The sequence below is a fragment of the Gadus morhua genome, chromosome 23, assembly GCF_902167405.1.
Source record: "Gadus morhua chromosome 23, gadMor3.0, whole genome shotgun sequence".
NCBI lineage: Eukaryota > Metazoa > Chordata > Actinopteri > Gadiformes > Gadidae > Gadus > Gadus morhua.
In genome coordinates, this window is record NC_044070.1 from 9,880,335 (window position 1) to 9,900,919 (window position 20,585).

At 47.4% G+C, this 20,585-nt stretch overlaps 2 protein-coding genes across 3 annotated transcripts; both read left to right on the forward strand.

Moving 5' to 3' along the window:
- Positions 1–4,290: 4,290 nt before the first annotated feature.
- Positions 4,291–20,555, forward strand: kif9 (kinesin family member 9). The gene is given in 21 exon segments (XM_030348313.1): positions 4,291–4,502; positions 9,481–9,559; positions 10,137–10,299; positions 10,678–10,784; positions 11,888–11,989; positions 12,024–12,173; positions 12,749–12,832; positions 13,041–13,133; positions 13,935–14,082; positions 14,436–14,500; positions 15,336–15,413; positions 15,515–15,583; positions 15,826–15,930; positions 16,278–16,333; positions 16,643–16,730; positions 16,876–17,009; positions 17,398–17,565; positions 18,031–18,488; positions 18,989–19,092; positions 19,527–19,628; positions 20,430–20,555. Coding segments are annotated over 21 exon segments (2,451 nt in total). The 5' UTR covers positions 4,291–4,473; the 3' UTR covers positions 20,499–20,555.
- LOC115536864 (putative nuclease HARBI1) lies at positions 6,523–8,294 on the forward strand. Of its 2 annotated transcripts, none has more exons than XM_030348311.1 (3): positions 6,523–7,546; positions 7,629–7,995; positions 8,168–8,294. In XM_030348311.1, exons 1-2 carry the CDS (start codon positions 6,877–6,879, stop codon positions 7,988–7,990), a joined length of 1,032 nt encoding a protein of 343 aa, XP_030204171.1. In that variant the 5' UTR covers positions 6,523–6,876; the 3' UTR covers positions 7,991–7,995; positions 8,168–8,294. The 2 variants fall into 2 exon arrangements, with proteins under 2 accessions (XP_030204171.1, XP_030204170.1); XM_030348310.1 differs by having other exon boundaries at positions 6,546–7,546; positions 8,130–8,264.
- Positions 20,556–20,585: the final 30 nt, after the last annotated feature.

The window sequence follows — 20,585 nt, forward strand, 5'->3', positions numbered from 1 at the left end:
ACCGCATGAAATAGAGATAAAAAACAACAGTGTTACCCCTTATGTTTTTTTCATGACGACCAATAAAAAACAACAGTGTTACCCCTTATGTTTTTTTTCATGACGACCAATAAAAAACAACAGTGTTGCCCCTTATGTTTTTTTTCATGACGACCGCATGAAATAGAGATAAAAAACAACAGTGTTACCCCATTTGGTGTTTTTCATGACGACCAAAGGAAAACGACAGTGTCACCCCTCATGATTCATGAGATAAAAATCAACAGTGTTACCCCATATGGTGTTTTTCATGACGACCAAAGAAAAACGACAGTGTTGCCCCTTATGTTTCATTTGATAAAAACGACAGTGTTACCCCTCATGTTTCATTTGATAAAAACGACAGTGTTACCCCTTGTGTTTTTTTTCATGACGACCAAAGAAAAACAACAGTTTCACCCCCTAGGTTTTATTTGATAAATGTCGACAGTGTTACCCCTTATAATTATTTCATGACGGCCGATAGAATAAGACAGTTACCCCTTATGTTTTTTCCATGTTGACCAATAACTAACAACAGTGCCACCCCTGTCAACGTTTTGGCAGGGATCCGAACATGAGCTGTTTAGAGTGTTAACCTCCAAACTTAACAATGCACCAACATGACACCGGATAAACTCTTTGCTAAGGTTATACTTGAATTTATAATTCGCATGAAATAGAGATAAGAGTCTTCCAACAGAAGACATCAACCGGACTTGAACCCCGGTCTCCAGGGGGTTAGCTCACAGCTCTCTCCACTACCCACTGAGAATTATAATTTTATCATGTCTGAGGTTATATATGATTTATTTTATTAGGTTATCGGCCGGTTATTTATTTGACAAAGACAACAGTGTTACCCTTTATGTTTTTTTTCATGACAACCAATAAAAAACAACAGTGTTACCCCTTATGTTTTTTTTCATGACGACCAATAAAAGACAACAGTGTTACCCCTTATGTTTTTTTTCATGACCAATAAAAAACAGTGTTACCCCTTATGTTTTTTTTCATGACGACCAGTAAAAAAACCACAAGGTTACCCCTTATGTTTATTTCATGACGACCAATAAAAAACAAGTGTTACCCCTTGTGTTTTTTCCATGACGACCAAAGAAAAACAATGGTGTTACCCCCTATGTTTTATTTGATAAATATCGACAGTGTTACCCTTATGTTTATTTCATGACGACCAATAAAAAACTACAGCTATTATGTTTTTTTCATGACGACCAATAAAAAACAACAGTGTTACCCCTCATGTTTTCTTTCATAAAGACCAAAAAAAAAACACAATGTTACCCCTTATGTTTATTTCATGACGACCAATAAAAAACAAGTGTTACCCCTTGTGTTTTTTTCCATGACGACCAAAGAAAAACAATGGTGTTACCCCCTATGTTTTATTTGATAAATATCGACAGTGTTACCCCTTATGTTTATTTCATGACGACCAATAAAAAACGACAGCTATTATGGTTTTTTTCATGACGACCAATAAAAAACAACAGTGTTACCCCTTATGTTTTTTTTCATGACGACCAAAGGAAAACAACAGTGTTACCCCCTATGTTTTATTTCATAAATATCGACAGTGTTACCCCTAATGTTTATTTCATGACGGCCGATAAAAAACAACAGAGTTACCCCTCATGTTTTTTCCATGTTGACCAATAAAAAACAACAGTGGTACCCCTGTCGACGTTTTTGCGTGGATCCGAACCTGAGCTGTTTAGAGTGTTAACCTCCTAACTTATCAATGCACCATCAAGACACAGAATAAATTCAACACAATGGTTATACTGGACATTATAATTCGCATGAAATAGAGATGAGAGTCTTCCAACAGAGGACATCAACCAGACTTGAAGCCCGGTCTCCAGGGGGTTAGCTCACAGCTCTCTCCACTTCCCACTGAGATTTGTAAATCAAATATGTCTGTGGTTATATATGACAGTGAAATAGACATGATAGCATTACGTTTCAAATGAAAGATATTGTGTTTTCCACAGAAATTGAGCCGCGGCCACCAGTGGGTTAGGCAGAGTGCACTCCACTGCACCACTTAGGCGATGACATTACACAATAATCAATCATCAATAAAGAGGATATACATGACATTAAAGTGTATGTGTGTATTTCTATTATTTCCCTTATGTTTTTTTTCATGACGACCAATAAAAAACAACAGTGCTACCCTTATGTTTTTTTTCATGACGACCAAGAGAAAACAACAGTGTTACCCCTTATGTTTTTTTTCATGACGACCAATAGAAAACAACAGTGTTACCCCTCATGGTTTTTTTCATGACGACCAAAGAAAAATGACAGTGTCACCGCACCACATGACGGGTGCTCCTCTCCTGACCGGACCTGAGATAGAACGGCTCCCAGCCCCACCTCAGACGCGTCCGTGTGTACCACGAAGGGGAGGCTGAAGTCCGGGGTGATAAGCAAGGGGTCGGTGCAGAGAGCCTGCTGTAGGTGGGAGAAGGCTTCCTCAACCTCCTCCGTCCACTTCACTCGGTCGGGTAGAGTCCTCCGGGTCAGCTCGTGGAGGGGGATGGCCAGTGTTGCGAACGTGGGGATGAACCTCTGATAGTACCCGACTAGTCCCAGGAAGGACTTCACCTGTTTCTTGGTGGTTGGCCCGGGCCAGGTCCGGATGGCTTACACTTTTTCGTCCTGGGGTCTCACACAGCCCCTCCCGACTTGATAGCCCAGATGGGAGGCCTCCTCCAGGCCCAGGCGACACTTCTTGGGGTTGGCCGTGAGGCCGGCAGTTCGGAGCGCCCCCAGGGCGACTCGGAGGTGGTGGAGATGGATGGTCCAGGTGCTGCTGTGTATTACAATGTCATCAATATACGCGGCGGCGTATTCTCTGTGGGCCCGTAGGATCCGGTCCATCAGCCTTTGAAAGGTTGCGGGTTCCCCATGCACCCCGAACTGGAGGACGGTGTACTGGTATAGCCCGTCTGGTGTGGCGAACGCCGTCTTCTCCCGAGGCTTCGAAGGCAGACGCTTCGTTCAGTTTGCGAAAGTCATTGCAGAACCGCTGGGTCCCGTCTGGTTTGGGAACCAGAACCACAGGGCTAGACCAGGCGCTATGGGTCTCCTCTATGACCCCCATCTGCAGAATGCGGGCGATCTCTGTCCTGATGACGGCGCGCCGTGCTTCCGGGATGCGGTAGGGTCGGAGGCGGACTCTGACTCCCGGTTCTGTCCGGATGTCGTGGCTGACGGTTGTGGTCCTGCCGGGTCGCTCTGAGAAGACATCCAGATGTTGGAGCACCATGTCCCGCATGGATCCCGCGGAGTGGTCAGTGGTTGCCACCGCTTCAGCAAGTTGATGTGGTACAGCTGGGTGGTCTTGCGTCTCCCCAGTTGCCGTACCCGGTAATTGACCTCGCCCAACCGGTCGATGATTTCATAGGGTCCCTGCTATTTGGCCAGGAACTTGCACTCGGAGGTCGGGATGAGGACGAGGACCTGGTCGCCCGGGTCGAAGGTGCGCAGCTGGGCCCCCCGGTTGTACACCCGAGCTTGGGCTTGCTGGGCTCGTCCGAAGTGCTCCCGGACCACGGGCCACACCTGCGCCATCCGGCCCCGCACCTGCTCCACGTGCTCGATGATGGTGCGGTGGGGGGAGGGTTGGCTCTCCCAGGCGTCCCGGGCGATGTCGAGGAGCCCTCTCGGTCGTCTCCCGTAGAGTAGCTTGAACGGGGAGAAGCCGGTGGAGGCCTGGGGTACCTCCCTGATGGCGCACAGGACGTGAGGGAGTAGCTGGTCCCAGTTCTTTCCATCGACCTCCATTACCTTTTTCAGCATGTGTTTTAAGGTCTGATTAAACCTCTCTACCAGTCCGTTGGTCTGGGGGTGGTAGACGGAGGTCCGGAGGAGGCGGATCTGTAACAGACAGACTGAGTAGGTCTTTTAACACCCGGGACATAAAGCAGGAGCCTTGATCTGTCAGGATCTCCCTAACTATTCCCACCCTGCTAAATAAACAGTTGGCTAGACGGTCGAGGGGTGGGGCGATGACGTCATGGTTTACGGTTTCAGTCGGTTTCAGGCGTCCACACGAATTCAGAACGAAACCGGGTAGATTTGAAACCAACTCCGAGGGTGGTTTCAGAAGTTTACGGTTTCGGTCAGCGGATTCGCCGGCTTCGTGTGGACGGAAGGCCGAACCGTTCAAGACCTTTGCGGTTTTGTCATGAAATCGGCTTTGTGTGGACCTAAATAAGACCAATGAAGGAAGCTCAATCTCTATTTTGAAATACTTGGAGCTAAGAGAAGGATTGAGCAGTGCTTAGCCTGTCCGCCCCGAGCGGCTCCGGTCTGCTAGCGCGGCGGTGGCTGGTAGCAGTCGGCGCGAGGTCCACCAAGACCTGCACCGTGTGGGCCAGCCGACCCAAGCCCTCGTCCTCGGTGATCAACTGGGCGGCACAGATGGATTCCTGGGGGAGGAAAGGAAAAGGGTGAGGGACTGCATATCGGTGTCTTTTAATTTGTCGCTTCACAATAGAGCCGTGCAACATGCAGTCATGGGGACACAAGACGTACGCTACTAACGAAATGGAAAGATGTGCAAGGAAAGTGCGCAACTTACATTGGAAAGCAAAATAACATTCTAAGTTAAGTAGAGGAAGCATGGATGAGCTTGCAACAAAATGCTCACTTGATGCTAATGTAGTCTCATGCGGGGCGAAAAAAACACCATGATTGTTTTCCCTCTAGATACGTTAGCCCGTATCAAGCAGTTCTAGATGGTTAGTGTCCAGTCATTGTGACGAAGCAAACCATAGCAGCCTCAGACCCAGCCAGATGGATGTAGATAGTGGAAACTAATAGAAGGGTGTTAACCTGCATTATGTAGGCTGATTATTATCAGCAGCCTCTCTAGTGAATGAGTTGTGGCTGCACCATATTCAAATGACTGTTAATGTCAAAAGGTTTATCAGAACAAATGAAAATGCTTTATCGTGAACAACTCACTGTATGGATCGACTTGTAGATCGGCGTATTATTCTTGAAAACGATCTAGTTCTGAAATTGTAGATTCTTGTTTAATAGAGTTATTAGCTCTAGTGGAAAAGTTACATAGTGCAGGTTTAACCATTTCAATATTTGGGCGCACTGACTACAAATCCTGAGCCCTGTGATTATTAATGACTATTTCTATATCAGATCATTGTAAATATCAACAGGAGCTTATGGTGTATGGGGCAACAATTATGATTATGTATTTGGTTAGGCTCTGACACGCCCCACTATATGTTGAAGTCCTTATCAAGCCATCAATACAGTTAAGTAGCTATTTGCTGAAATGTGCTATAGTTTGAGTTTTAATTGGGTTGTTAAAATAATAGTTAGACGACTTCTGTTGCAAATTCTGGATTTGGGGGGAAGGGGTGTTATTGAATTATCCGACACGCCCAGTGCCTCCATGCCATTGGTTAGCCGTACATCTCATGCCAATGACTTCATTTTTAATAGGTGTGGGTTTTAAAATGTAATTTGGATGGGTCTGGAATACAGACAGCATATATATATATATATATATATATATATATATATATATATATATATATATATATATATATATATATATATATATATATATATGTAAGGGATAATGCCCGACGAGGTGTCCATTATCAGGAATTAATGGACGACGTGGAGGCGTGAACCGTCCGACGCGAAGCGGAGTCCATTAATTCCTGATAATGGACACCTCGAAGGGCATTATCCCGCTTATACCACGGTCACCTACCAACGGTGACCAAATTAAGACCATTCATTTATATTTTCATGCGTTTTACAATCTGAATATAAAGTTTTCCACAAAACATACATTTGTTTCCCTGGTTACGCCTGAGGGTCCGACTAATACCCGGAACCACCATTACACGCCCGTTGGGTTCTCATGCAACGGAAACGTTGTTCACTCCTCCAGTAATTAGGACGGACCATAGCTACGACTTTAGAACGGGAGGTAGCGGGAGGTATTATAGTCCGCTGAGATTTGTTTTGTTTTCCGTTGCTATGGTTACTACTATTTTAGAGACGATACGCCAGCTAGCGCATTAATTGAGAACGGTAAACAGACAATTTGACGGAACTACTTGTCCAGGGGCCTCATGTACAAAGCTTGCTTACGCACAAAAAAGCTGCGTAAGCAACTTCTCACGCAAACGTTCGGATGTACGAAGACTGACTTGACGTGAGAAAGTGCGGTTCTCCACGCAAACTAAATGCCTGGCTTACGCACATTTCTGCTGCATTGTCAGTTGGCGGCACATAGAGGCAAATCAGCGCAACAACATGAGGCCTACGCGATCACGAGTCAAGAAGTAATATTGCAATATGAGGCGAGTTCAAAGTGGATTTGAACATCGGGATGCGTGATCTTAAATGCACTTCAATAATGCGTTATTGTTGTCGAGACGCATAATGTGACACTGTTGTTAGGCTAAACTTAAACAGACCCATAAACTAAATTGTCAATATTGGAATGAAAAGGAAATTAAAAGGAACCCCCAGCAATATTATTTTCAGTGATGGCTTGTTTATTAAACGTTACATATTTTCCGGACCACGCATGACATATGATCTCTCTTCACACATTTGTTGTGAAATTCTTGACTGCAATATTATTATATGATGCTGAGTGGATTAAGCGCAAGATTGTTACTTAAAATCAATCCATCAATAAACCAGTCGGCCAATTTCGAATTATGTGTATATTATTGACACCTTGGGTGTATGGGAACAACCTATCGTCAACATGCATCAAATTAAATGAGAATATAAAAGCAGGTGCAAAATGTGGCAATAATCGATAGGTTGACAATGGCAGTGTTGGCCTTATTAGAAGATATTGCGAATGGTCACATTCGAAATGAACGAGTGTTCCGTGATTATTACGATTTTTTGGCTCATGATGATGACTGGCTTATCAGCCGATTCAGATTTCCAAGAGCTATCCTCTTGGAACTATGTACTGAGTTGAGCCCGGGTTTGGAGAGGCAGACGGCGAGGAGTCACGCATTGCCAGTTCCAATACAAGTCCTGACTACGCTTGGTTTTCTAGCAACAGGATCATTCCAGAGGGAATTGGCTGACCGGTCAGGAATGAGTCAGGGAGCTCTGAGCCGCGCCATTCCGCCTGTTTTAAACGGGATCATCCGCATCTCAGCCAGGTATATACGGTTTCCATATGATGCAGTAAACCAAGCAAACATCAAAGCGCAATTTGCAGCGATAGCCGGTTTTCCCAATGTAATCGGAGCGATCGACTGCACACACATTGCAATAAAGGCGCCATCTGAAGGGGAATATGAGTACGTTAATAGGAAACACTTCCATTCCTTAAACGTGCAAATAATCTGTGATGCCCAAATGCGCCTTACGAATATCGTGGCAAGGTGGCCTGGGTCAACCCATGATTCATTCGTCCTGAGAAACAGCTCGGTTGGGAATAGGTTGGAGGCTGGAAGAGTGTGTGATGGGTGGCTAATTGGTAAGCAATTTAAAACACTTTAAAGTGAATTTACTAGACATGTTGGGTAGCCTATGCTGTAATTGTACCTATTACTCCTAAGGAGACAGCGGTTACGCCTTACGGCCATGGCTGTTAACCCCCCTCGCCAACCCACAGACTGTCCGAGAGCAGAGATATAATGATATCCATGCACGCACTCGGACAGTCGTGGAAAGAGCGATAGGGCAGCTGAAGAGCCGGTGGCGCTGCCTTGACCGGAGCGGGGGAATGCTGCTCTATCACCCTGAAAAGGTGTGCCGCATTGTGCAGGCATGTGGGGTTCTGCACAATGTTGCGCACAGGCACGGCGTGCCATTACGCGAGGTAATGGACCTCCCAGAAGACCCGGACCCCGGACCAAACAATGCGCAGCCCAATGTAGAGGCCATTCGAATCCGGCAGCAGTTAATAGGCAGAATATAAAAAAGGTAAACGGAGACAACATTCATTTTTTAACTAGTTCTTTGAATGTGAGACTAATTGCTTGTAAGGCCTCCGTTATTTCTTTGAGGTTCGAATTCATCTCCTGAATTCCCTTAACGAGCTCCTCCTGCGAGTCCAGCACAGCGCGAGTTAAAACCCGGCCTTTCCCACTGGCAGCAGAAGGGGGGCAATGGGCAGTGGAGACGGAGACGCCGGACACGCCTGGCTGGGGGTCTTCCTCTGGCACCATCAGCTGTGCGCCACTTGGTCCTTGGCTGTCTGTGATTAAAGAATGTATATAAATTACAATCACATTGAGGAGAACGCGTTTTATTGCTGGCTAAACATTAATCATGTATACGGAAATGCAGGCTAGGGCCTATACTAGCAGGTATAAAAGTTCTTCAAATATATGAAAACAATTGTACCTTCCGTGGGATCCTGGGCCAAGTCGGAATCCCCTTCGGCTGGCGGGACCACGCCAAAAAGGAGCCGATCCCCCAGCACTGCGGCCACCCTCTGCTCGAATAGGGCGAGCTCCCCGACTCCGGCTCCGCTGCCCGTCTGACCCACGCTTCTCCGGTGGGCAGAGACCTTTTTTTTGACATCAACTTTTATGTCCGACCACTTTTTTTTTATATCCGCCACAGTTCGGCTTTCCGCCCCAACCTCATTAACAGATTTTGCTACCGATTCCCACGCCAGTTTTTTTGTTTTAGTGCTGATTCCGGAGGAAAGAGAGCCAAACAAGATTTTATTTCTGGCCTCTACCTCCGAAATCAGCACTTCCACCGCGCATTCGCTAAAGTTCTTCTTTCTTGCTTTATCCATTATCTCCTTTCTCCTAACAAGCGCACTACTGCAGGCCTGTTTATACTAATTAGCATATTAAATGAGGGAGGAGACTGGGCGGAGAGTCGGGCTCGTGCACGTGCGCACAATTTCACGTTAATTGGGATGTACAAAGAGAATCTGCGTGAAATCGTGCTTACGCAAGGATTGATACATCCGGATTTATTTGTGCGCAGCAGCTTTCCAAATTTTGGCGTCCGCAAAGTTTTACTCAGAAATCCACGCAAGTCTTTGTACATGAGGCCCCAGGTGTCCGTATATCAGGAGTTAATGCACACCCTGCATCCAATCAGAATCGAGTATTCCCGCAGACCGTGGTATAAATATATATATATATATATATATATATATATATATATATATATATATATATATATATATATATATATATATATATATAATATATATATATATATATATATATATATATATATATATATATGTATAAATATGAATTATTTTAAAACATGTCTCCGGGGAGGGGGGTCAGGTCGTTGTCATGGCTCTCGTCAACATAAACATGAGTGTGTAAGATAAATGGCCGTCATTCAGTGTAACGGTTGGTACCAGATCAGACTATAGTGATGCAGCAGTAGCATTGCGAAGAATCGGGTCGTGATATAAGTTACTGTCTTCAGGATCATGAAGGTGTTCGTGAGAAGCCGACCGACCGCCACTTTTGCTCAAGAGCTCATAGAAATCCTCCCCGATGGAAAAGTAAGACAATTGTACTTTAATCGGACCCTTTCCTCAATGTGTCCAATCAATCAAATGAACCATTACCAGGACATAAAAAGCATCACGGTATAGGTAAACATTTGACGATAAGAAATATAGGCCTATATTTAAATACACAATGAGACTAAATGTAGACCTTACACATTTGGATGTTTTTTCCATTGAGCCACTTTTTCTTTAACACGTCTGAATCCCAAAATAAGGTGTTTGAACCCAAACATCCGAGGGCTTAGATTAGAACCCCTTATGGGTGTATCCGTAGTAGCCTATCTGTTAACCTTCACCTTGAGCAGCAGGTTAGCAGAAATACTGTATATTTAAAATATACAACTTGGAAGCCCAAAGGTGAGGTCAAATGTCTATCTCTCATGTTGGAAATGTGTGTAGACATATTATTATTACCGTTTTACTATCATTATAGGCTAGGTCATGTCAATAGTTAACGATTTAATGTTGAGTATAATCGCTAATTGCTCATTCTTAAACAAATATCTAGCTCTCTAGCTCAAGCCAGCTAAAACTGTCCTTGTTCTTTGGTTCCTGTGGCTTGCCGTAGACGGTGCAGATCCACCAGAGCAAAGGGAGGCGGTGTGGAGGATACCACGCCCCCAGCTCCTGGTGCTTCCAGCTGGACGGGGTGCTGCACCTCCTGTCCCAGGAGGAGGTGTACGCCAGGGTGGGCCAGGAGGTGGTTTTGGGGGCGCTGGACGGGTACAATGGTCAGTCCAAACATCGGCATTTAATAACGTTTTATCCATTATAACGTTTATAATCAGTTTAGAACTGATTCTGATCTTAATTAGGTTGAGGAAAGGTTTAATCATATAGGAGTTGATGCTGGGACAGAGAACCCTCTTCTACGTGAATCACATTAAAACACAAACACATTATTCAGCAGACATACAAGAACAGCAAAGTGTTTACCGAAAAATTGCAGAATAACGTTAATTATTTGGTTTAAAATGTTTGCATCAATGAGAATGAGGGAAGACTGCGTCTTTGCTTTTTATGTTGTTGCTAGACTGAATTCCCCTCAGTCCCTCCCCTGTGACCAGATAGTGTGGGTTTATCATTAACACTGTTCTGGTTCCCACCAGGTACGGTCTTGTGTTTTGGCCAAACAGGCGCAGGAAAGACCTACACCATGACGGGCACCACCGAGTCCTACCGCCAGCGAGGGATCATCCCCCGCGCGGTGGAACAGGTAACACACACACCTGGTCTGGAGAAGGTAACACACACACCTGGTCTAGAACAGGTAACACATACACCTGGTCTGGAGAAGGTAACACACACACCTGGTCTAGAACAGGTAACACATACACCTGGTCTGGAGAAGGTAACACACACACCTGGTCTGGAGAAGGTAACACACACACACCTGGTCTGGAGAAGGCAACACACACACCTGTTCTGGAGCAGGTAACACACACACCTGTTATGGAGCAGGTAACACACACCTGGGTATACCCATGCTGCCTTTCGCGCTGCTAGGCAGCCTGGATTCCATGGATCCGATTTTCACCTGAGATAGGGAACCAATCACAGAACGGGGGGGGGATGGCAAGACGATGAAGACGTCTATTCAACACACCCATTGTCTTCTTCCTCATCGAATTTCTGTCACTCTACATACGTCATCTGGTATCATTTATATGATTGGCTTTGAGCCTCGTACAGACTCATATGATAGACATTCGTAGGGCCCAATAAACGGCTCTTGGCAATCGTAAACCACGCCTCAAATAAGAGAAAATGAATGTGTGGTTCCCAGACCTCTTCTCAATGTAGATTGAGATGAGGCCTGGCGTTAGCCAGGCTAACACACACCTGGTATGGAGCAGGTAACACACACACCTGGTCTGCAGCAGGTAACACACACACCTGGTCTGGAGCAGGTAACACACACTCCTGGTCCGGTATGGTCTATATCTGGAGAAGGTGACACACACATACCACCACACTTGGCGATGGCTCAGTAGGTACAGTAGGTTGGCTGGTAACCGGAAGGTTTCTAGTTTGATCCCCGGCTCTTGCTCAGGGAATCCCAGAGTGTCGAGGATTCCCTGAGCAAGACACCTAACCCTAACTGCTCCCGACGAGCTGGCTGTCGCCCTTGTGTGACTGACAACGCCGTCAGTCGTGAATATGTGCATAAATGGGTGAATGTTAGCCAATATTTTACAGCGCTTAGAGTGGCCACTGCTAGAAAAGCGCTATATAAATGTGAATCGCTAGGTAGGCCACAATTCTGTTCTTGTCTATGTCTATGTCTACTGTGTACTTATTTAGCTCTTTTTGTCCAAGGTGTTTCAGGAAGTGGCGAAGCGCAGCGACCACATCTTCTCTGTCCAGCTGTCCTACCTGGAGGTCTACAACGACACCCTGACGGACCTGCTGTCCACACTGGCCGGGCCCCAGCACCTGGCCCCCCGGGGCCCAGTGCCCCCCCCCGGGCCCAGTGCCCCCCCCGGGCCCCGCTCCCCGGCCGGGTCTTGCGTTGATGGAAGAGCCCGGTGGGCGGGTGTCCATCAGGGGTCTGTCCCTGCACCCCGTCCAGAGCCAGGAGGAGGCCCTGGACCTGCTGTTTGAGGTGGGAGGTGACGCTGTGTGATAAGCCTCCTACTGTAAGATGCTGTGTGAAACACCTTCTACTGTAAGACGCTGTGTGGAACACCTTCTACTGTAAGACGCTGTGTGAAACACCTTCTACTGTAAGACGCTGTGTGAAACACCTTCTACTGTAAGACGCTGTGTGAAACACCTTCTAACTACTGTAAGACGCTGTGTGGAACACCTTCTACTGTAAGACGCTGTGTGGAACACCTTCTACTGTAAGACGCTGTGTGGAACACCTTCTACTGTAAGACGCTGTGTGGAACACCTTCTACTGTAAGACGCTGTGTGATAAGCCTCCTACTGTAAGACGCTGTGTGGAACACCTTCTACTGTAAGACGCTGTGTGAAACACCTTCTACTGTAAGACGCTGTGTGGAACACGTCCCACTGTAATTGGTTTGTACGTTGGCTGGCTGTGTTTTATTTTATCTCCTTCCCGATGCTTCCTCCTAGTTGTCCTTAAAGGAACTATCCTCACTCACAAGAAGGGATGAGAGCGCTGTTCATGTGGTGTGTAATACAGTGTTGGTGTGTGGTTGTCATGTCCAGGGGGAGCTGAATCGCATCATGGGAGCTCACGCTATGAACAACCACTCCTCCAGGTCCCACTGCATCTTCACCCTACACATACAGGTATCCCCCCTTTAACTTTTAACCTTTGACCTCTGTACCAGGGTGTAAATGTGGGTTTGTGGGGGGGGTTATGTTGTATCCATAGTCGGCGGGAAACAGCTACATCCAAGAACTCTTGTGACAAGTATCTGAACCTCTTTATTAACACTTTCTTTTTCTAACGTCTTAACACACGTATGTCTGCTTGTCGTCCCTGTGCTTGCGGTAGTCTCGCTCCAGGTCTCTCTCTGGCACCACGTTCCTGCGCTCCAAGCTGAGCCTAGTGGACCTGGCCGGGTCGGAGCGCCTGGGTAGGACTGGGGTGAGTGGTCCGGTCCGCCGAGACCCCCCTTTGGCAGACAGCGGGTTTCTGTTTCCGGTGTGCGAACCTCGACAGAACCGTGCGGAGCATTTAGACCAAATTGTAATGCCTCGGCACCTCAAAAGGTTGGTGCCGAATTGGAGCCGAAAAATAGCAGGTTTCCTTTGACCTGAGGTGCGAAATCATCAGTGGGCGTGTCCCCTCCAGGCGGGAAGGGGGATGGGAGAATAGGTGCTAGTACTGTGTACATCCAGTGTGCCCCGCAACCCACTGAGGACCCATCCTGGGTTTGCCACTTGGCTAACAGTCCGGCACTGGGGGATCTGGTTCTGCCTGTACAAATGATTGAATGGGTTCAACGTAAGAGCAGTCTTTGTGTACTGTTTATATAGTTCTAAACATGTGTGTTCTCAACTTATGTGTGTTTAAAGTGTCTATACATTTAATGTGTGTCTGCGTGTTCAATCTGTGTCGATAGATCTTGTTTTAAGTGTTTGTGTATGTGAGTGTATTTAAAGTTTGTTTTCTTTTTGGGTACATAAAACATGTGTTTGATATATATATATATATCTGTGTGTGTGTGTGTGTGTACGTTCTTAACATCTGTGTATATTTAAAGTGGTGCGGTTCACGTGTATATAAAAGGTGTGTTCCTTATGGGTGTTATTTGTGTGTAAGCGTGTGTGTGTGTGTGTGTGTGTGTGTGTGTGTGTGTGTGTGTGTGTGTGTGTGTGTGTGTGTGTGTGTGTGTGTGTGTGTGTGTGTGTGTGTGTGTGTGTGTGTGTGTGTGTGTGTGTGCAGGGGGCGGGGCAGACGTTGAGGGAGGCGACACACATCAACAAGTCTCTGTCCTTCCTGGAGCAGACCATCCTGGCCCTGGCGGACCCCCGCAGAGACCACATCCCCTTCAGACAGAGCAAGCTCACCCACGCACTCAAACACTCCCTGGGTATACACACACACGGACACACACACACACACACATTGTGATAAAAAAGTAATGTAAAAGGTTGGCCGGTGTTGTAAAGGTCCTGTGAATGCACACAGACTGCCTCATGATTCTTACCGTGCAGCAGGCTGCTCACCTCTTAGAGCGGCGCCAAGCTGATAGGGGTCAAATGATGTGCACGGGGGTCAGAAAGAATGTTCTGGCCTCAGGAATCATAGGCACAGAAAGGTTGGGAACCAGCAGCTTGGGGTTCCATCCCAGATGGCCACGGTCTACCTGTAGGTCGGCGTTATGAACCTGCACTGTAAGGTTCTTGGCTAACGTCTGGACGTCTGGATGCTTTCTGTCATCAGGAGGGAACTGCAACACAGTGCTGGTGGCCAACATCTACGGAGAGGAGACGCAGATGGACGAGACGGTGGGCAGCACGGCTCGACTTCCTCTTTCGGATAGGATTTCCTGCTGTTGTTTATTTGTCTGTTGTCTGAGGTGTTTGTTTGCCTGTGGTCTGAGGTGTTTGGTGGTCTGTTGTCTGAGGTGTTTGTCTGTTGTCTGAGGTGTTTGTTTACCTTTTGTCTAAGGTATCTGTTGTGTGAGGAGTTTGATTGGCTGTTGTCGGAGGTGTTTGTTTACGTGTTGTCTGAGGTGTTTGTTGTCTGTTGTCTGAGGTGTTTGTTGTCTGTTGTCTGAGGTGTTTGTTGTCTGTTGTCTGAGGTGTTTGTTGTCTGTTGTCTGAGGTGTTTGTTGTCTGTTGTCTGAGGTGTTTGTTTGTCTGTTGTCTGAGGTGTTTGTTGTCTGTTGTCTGAGGTGTTTGTTGTCTGTTGTCTGAGGTGTTTGTTGTCTGTTGTCTGGGGTGTTTGTTGTCTGTTGTCTGAGGTGTTTGTCTGTTGTCTGAGGTGTTTGTTGTCTGTTGTCTGAGGTGTTTGTCTGTTGTCGGAGGTGTTTGTTTACGTGTTGTCTGAGGTGTTTGTTTGCCTGTTGTCTGAGGTGTTTGTCTGTTGTCTGAGGTGTTTGTTTACCTGTTGTCTAAGGTGTTTGTTTGTCTGTTGTCTGAGGTGTTTGTTTACCTGTTGTCTAAGGTGTTTGTATGGCTGTTGTCTGAGGTGTTTGTTTGTCTGTTGTCTGAGGTGTTTGTTTGTCTGTTGTCTGAGTTGTTTGCTAAAGGTGATGGTTGGTGGTTAGGGTTAATGAACCCTAATGAATGCTAGGGTCATCGTTCCTTTGTTTACCCAGTGCTGCGTTGTGTCCTGCAGCTGTCCACGCTGCGGTTCGCCAGTCGGATGAAGAGTGTCAAAAGCCAACCGTCCATCAACCAACACGTTGACCCTGCAGTGAGACACACACTCTCATAGGCTTCATTATACCGAGTGCCACCGCTGCCTACACAGAGACACAGGATCTTGACCCTAACCCTAACCCTAACTGTCTGTAGTTGGAGGTGAAGAGGCTCCAGAAGGAAGTGGAGACGCTGAGGGATGAGCTGTCCATCCAGAATCTCCTGGTGAGTAGCTTCACCACCACCACCTCCACCACCTCCACCACCTCCACCTATTCGCTGGTTAATCATTTCAGAATGAATGAATGTTATGGGCCGCCTCTCCATCCTAGTTTCTCTTTTTTATTTATTTTATGAGTTGTCATGTTGGCTGTGGTAATAAACCCAAATAGGTTCTTAGTACCTTACCATCACGTATGTTCCTTCGATGTAAAAGCTGTTATTTAAAGTGTGTAAATGAACTCCAGGTGAATGGAGGGGGGGCGAGGTACCAGCCTCTCTCCGAGGCCCAACAGGCGGAACTCCAGGACCAGGTGCAGCGGTACCTGGATGGAAGTCTTGAGGCCATCAGTGTGAGAGATTTACTACCCACACACACACACACACACACACACACACACACACACACACAGACACAGATTAACACACAGATTATCCACCTAAACACCAATATTAACACTACCACACAAACTCCCAGATTAACACTCAAATTAACTACACAAACACCCAGATTAACACTCATATTTACCACACAAACTCCCAGAAGACCACTCTGATTAACCACACAAACACAGATTCATACACAGATGAACCACACAAACTCCCAGATTAACATACAAACACCCATATTACCACTCAGGTTAACCACCCAGACACCCAGATTAGACTAGTAGATTAACCTCCTCCTCCTGCTCCTCAGGTGGTCAGTGTCAGACAGCTGCAGGAGGTCTTCTCTCAGTTCAGACTGGCTGTGCAGTGAGTAGTCATGTGACCGCAAGCTCTGTTTACTGAATGGCTTGGGGCCATCGTCAAGACAACAGCAGAACTAGGAGGACTTTTTAGATGGGGCAGGATGGTCTAGTGGGGAGGGGGTTTGGCTCTCAGCCCATTAGTTCTGGGTTTGAAACCCAACGGTTTACCAGTAGGTATCCCTGAGCATGCATTATCCCCCCTTACCTGCTCCCCTTGTAAATCTCCTACTATTGTGTGTGTGTGTGTGTGTGTGTGTGTGTGTGTGTGTGTGTGTGTGTGTGTGTGTGTGTGTGTGTGTGTGTGTTCTAACAGAGAGCAGGAGCAGAGAGTGAAGGCCAAGCTCTCTCAGACCTACACGCTGGTGGAGAGAGGCCGGGCCGACGACTCAGCCAATCCCAAGGTCAGGAACAACAAACCAGGAAGTGGTTCTGTAGTGTAGACCTATCCAGCCTCCCGATCGGGTTTAAAGAGCAACGGCAGATCTGAGGACTGATGACAGCTGTGCTTATCTCGTTCTGCTTCGTGAAACGTCTCTACAACCCGAGGAGGAGGATGAAGTGGAGGAGGAAGAGGAGGAGGAGGAGGAGGAGGAGGTGGGCGGCAGCCGCAGGGTGGGGGGTATGACCGGCCGCGCCCGAGTCAAGAGCAAACGCAAGAAGGCTAAAGAAGCCCCGCCGAGGTGAGTCCCCAACCCAGGAGAGCCATGGGGAATGCACTCAACCCACGTTTGTTGTCGGAAGTAAACAACATTTATCTTTCACGAATATTTGTGGTGTGGGAGGTGTTTTGGTGGGCAGAATAGGAAACAATAAGAAAACAGAAGCTCGTTATTTGTTTAACGAGCGATTTCACACAAAGGATATGAACATCCTTTGTGAGACTAAATGCTTGGAAATAAACACATTTCTTAAAGTGTTGTCTCTTCTTTTGAAATCAGGGTTTGAACCCAGAGGTTCAAACTAATGAGTTCAATCTACTATGAAGAAACATGACAGGACTTTTATTTTGAAAACCCTTGTGGTTATTTTCCTCTTTTTGTGTTCCTCCCTCTATGGACGTGGGTTCAGCCGGGGGAAAAAGCCTGGAGCCGCGAGTCCTGTTCATGGGAAGGCACTAGAGACCAGATCCAGTCCCAGGATACATCCTCCTCCCCAGACCCCTGAGGACGAACCGGACCCCCCCGACCAGGAAGTACAGGAAGCACCACCTCCGGAGGCAGAGCCAATCAGGACAGAGTATGTTTGCCAACCATAGTCACGTTAGTGCCAGCCGGAGAGAGGATCATGAATTGTATAGTTGTCTACGGAAACGGATATCCCTCTGTAGTGTAGGAAGTCCCCTGCACTTAACCCATGTCACCGAAAGTCCCGCCCTCTCTCTCTCTGCACTTAACCCATGTAACGAAAGTCCCGCCCTCTCTGTCTCACCACTATCCCATGTCACCGAAAGTCCCGCCCACTCTGTATCTGCACTAAACCAATGTCAACAAAAGTCCCGCCCTCTCTCTCTCGCCACTATCCCATGTCACCGAAAGTCCCGCCCTCTCCCTCTCTGCACTAAACCCATGTCACTGAAAGTCCCGCCCTCTCTCTCTCGCCACTATCCCATGTCACCGAAAGTCCCGCCCTCTCTCTCTCTGCACTAAACCCATGTCCGTTAAAGTCCCAGCCTTGCTCTACACCTCTCCCCTCCGCCTGCAGCTCCCCCCCCACCAAGGCCCAGGCCTTCGAGGAGTTCAAGGCGTCGGGCGGGGCCGGCCTCCACCGCCTCCTGCGGAGCAACAAGGAGGTGCTGCAGGAGCGCCGCGCCCTCCTGCACCTCCTCGGCCAGGAGCTCAACGCCGCCAAGAGGGACATCGACGCGGCGGCGGAGGACGTCCAGCGGCACCGCCACGCTCACGGTGCGTAACCATGGCGACGGGGAAGACAGTGTGACGAAGCCTTTGAAGGGCCGACCCGCCAATAAAGCCGGGGTGGTGATTCCGCAGGCCGGCTCCGGGGGTCCGAGGAGACCCAGGACGTGGAGGAGGCCCTGGTGGGCCGTCTGGGGGCCCTGAGGACGCGGTACCGCCAGCACCACGACCAGCTGGGCCCCGCGAGGGCCGAGGTCCGCTACTGCCAGCACCTGGTGGACCGCTGCAGGGTCCGCCTGCTCTCAGGTCAGACCCCTCTCCACACAGGACTACTGCAGTACTACACCAGAGTACTGCAGTACTGTCTCCACACAGGAGACCCCACAAGTACTGCAGTACTACACCAGAGTACTGCAGTACTGTCTCCACACAGGAGACCCCACAAGTACTGCAGTACTACACCAGAGTACTGCAGTACTAGACCAGAGTACTGCAGTACTACGTCTCAAGATAAGAGACCCCAGTAGTACTGTAGTACTAAACCAGAATACTGCAGTACCAAGTCTCCACATAGGACACCCCAGGAGTACTAAACCAGAGTAATGCAGTACTGTCTCCACATAGGAGACCCACATTACTTCCCTGCATTACTTGGTTCCCTCAAGTCATGCAGGCATTTCATGATGTGTCTGCAAATGATGCTTTGCATCGCGTACTTTAGCAGCTGCTACACTGAATTGTATTTGTTTTTGTTGTATTTGCACAACTCACCCTAAGCTGTGAACTCTCATCTTGTGCTTGGACAGAGTTTGAGAGCTGGTACCCCAACTCCTTGCTGTCGCCCCGGGAGGTCCCGGAAGGGGGTTCGATCACGCCTGGGCTCGTACCCCCGGACCGCTCTCCCTCCCTGGTGAGCCTGCTCCACGGCTTGCCCTGGGGCGGAGGCTGTGGATGGTCTGGGACTCACCCAGGGGACTGGGGTTTGGTTGAAACTGGAGCTAGGTTCTTACACCACCGGCAGCGTCGCTCAATGGTTGTTTGCCGATCGGAAAGGGCGGTTGCGGTGATCAGTGTTGACTCAGAGACTGCACGTTGCTTGGATGTTGGTTTAATAAAGTAGAAAATGCTGCCTTCACTGAGGCATTATGGGAGATAAGATTTGGGAACATGTTTGTTACAAAATAAATATTAACATAACGGTGACAGCAAGTGTTTCTATCACCATATATTGGTTAACACCATGGTATCTAAACTGTGAGCTACTTGGCTAATGGTTTAGCAGAAGCCTTGGGCGAGGTGGTAGGCCGCCTATGTACACTTCCTCATCGTGCTTCCTGTTGTCAGGGCGACGAGGAGCGGCGTCCTTGTGAGCACGTCCAGAGCAGGCGAGGCGAGGGGCCCGGCGCCGTGGCCTTCTACAACGCCCACCGCCGGAGCCTCAGACGGGTGAGTGGAGAACCTCCTTTCCTGGGAGCGTCCGTATGTTCACATCCCTCGGTACAAACCGTCACTAGACCTGAAGTACGAGGAGGTAAAGATCTCCACGTTCTGACTCCATTCGTACCGCGATGGACGAAGGGAAGCGTTGAAAGGCTGTGAATTGGCACATTCGAAATAAAAGGTCTTTCACTATGTTGGATGGTTCCCCACCAACACGCATGTTGAAATCTCTTTTCAAACTTAACTTACTTTACTCACCATTTGAGAAGCACTGGTTTAAATGTCAGGGGGGGGGGGGGGGGGGGGGGGGGTGAGGGGCAGGGGGGATTTAGCGTCATTTTATTTTATAAATAACTTATTTTTTATTTGAATTATGTTAATGTTAAATATTGTTGCATATATTGTACACAAAAAAAATAGTTTAGAAGTCATATATTTTTGAAAGGGAATAAGCTGATGAAGCTGACAAGTGACCAATGTTTACGGTTTAAAGATATTTTGTATTAAATGCAAACCCCAGTGAATCATTTGCCCTTGGAAATTGTTTTAAGTTGTTGCAGATGTTATCTCATTTTGTATGTTATCTAATGTTAGCTAACTTTATTCATCTATTTTGATAAGGTGAATGTATGCAGAATGCTGGTGCCAGCAACTCATACAGTGGTTTTGTACAGATAAATAAATATTAGAAGGTTCTCAATAGTACTTCAATTCAGGGGGGTTGTGAAAAAAATTCTGTCTCCTAGGAGGGAATGATAGAAAATAATTCAGAACCACTGATTTAAACTATGCTCTCCCTCCCAACAGAGGAAGAGCAGAAGACCTCCAGGAACTCTCCCAAATACACTTCCCACCACGCTTCTCCCCTTTGCCTAGGGGACCAGATTTTTGTGCAGACCATCGAACACAATAAAAAAGTTGCAGTATTCCTTTGAAAAGCTCTTATTTGAACAAAAGACACAA

Coding starts and splice junctions, on each gene's coding strand:
- LOC115536864 (XM_030348311.1), top strand. CDS start 6,877: ATGGCAGTGTTGGCCTTATTAGAAGATATTGCGAATGGTCACATTCGA. Junction 7,547..7,628: donor GTGTGATGGGTGGCTAATTG/GTAAGCAATTTA, acceptor ATTACTCCTAAG/GAGACAGCGGTTACGCCTTA.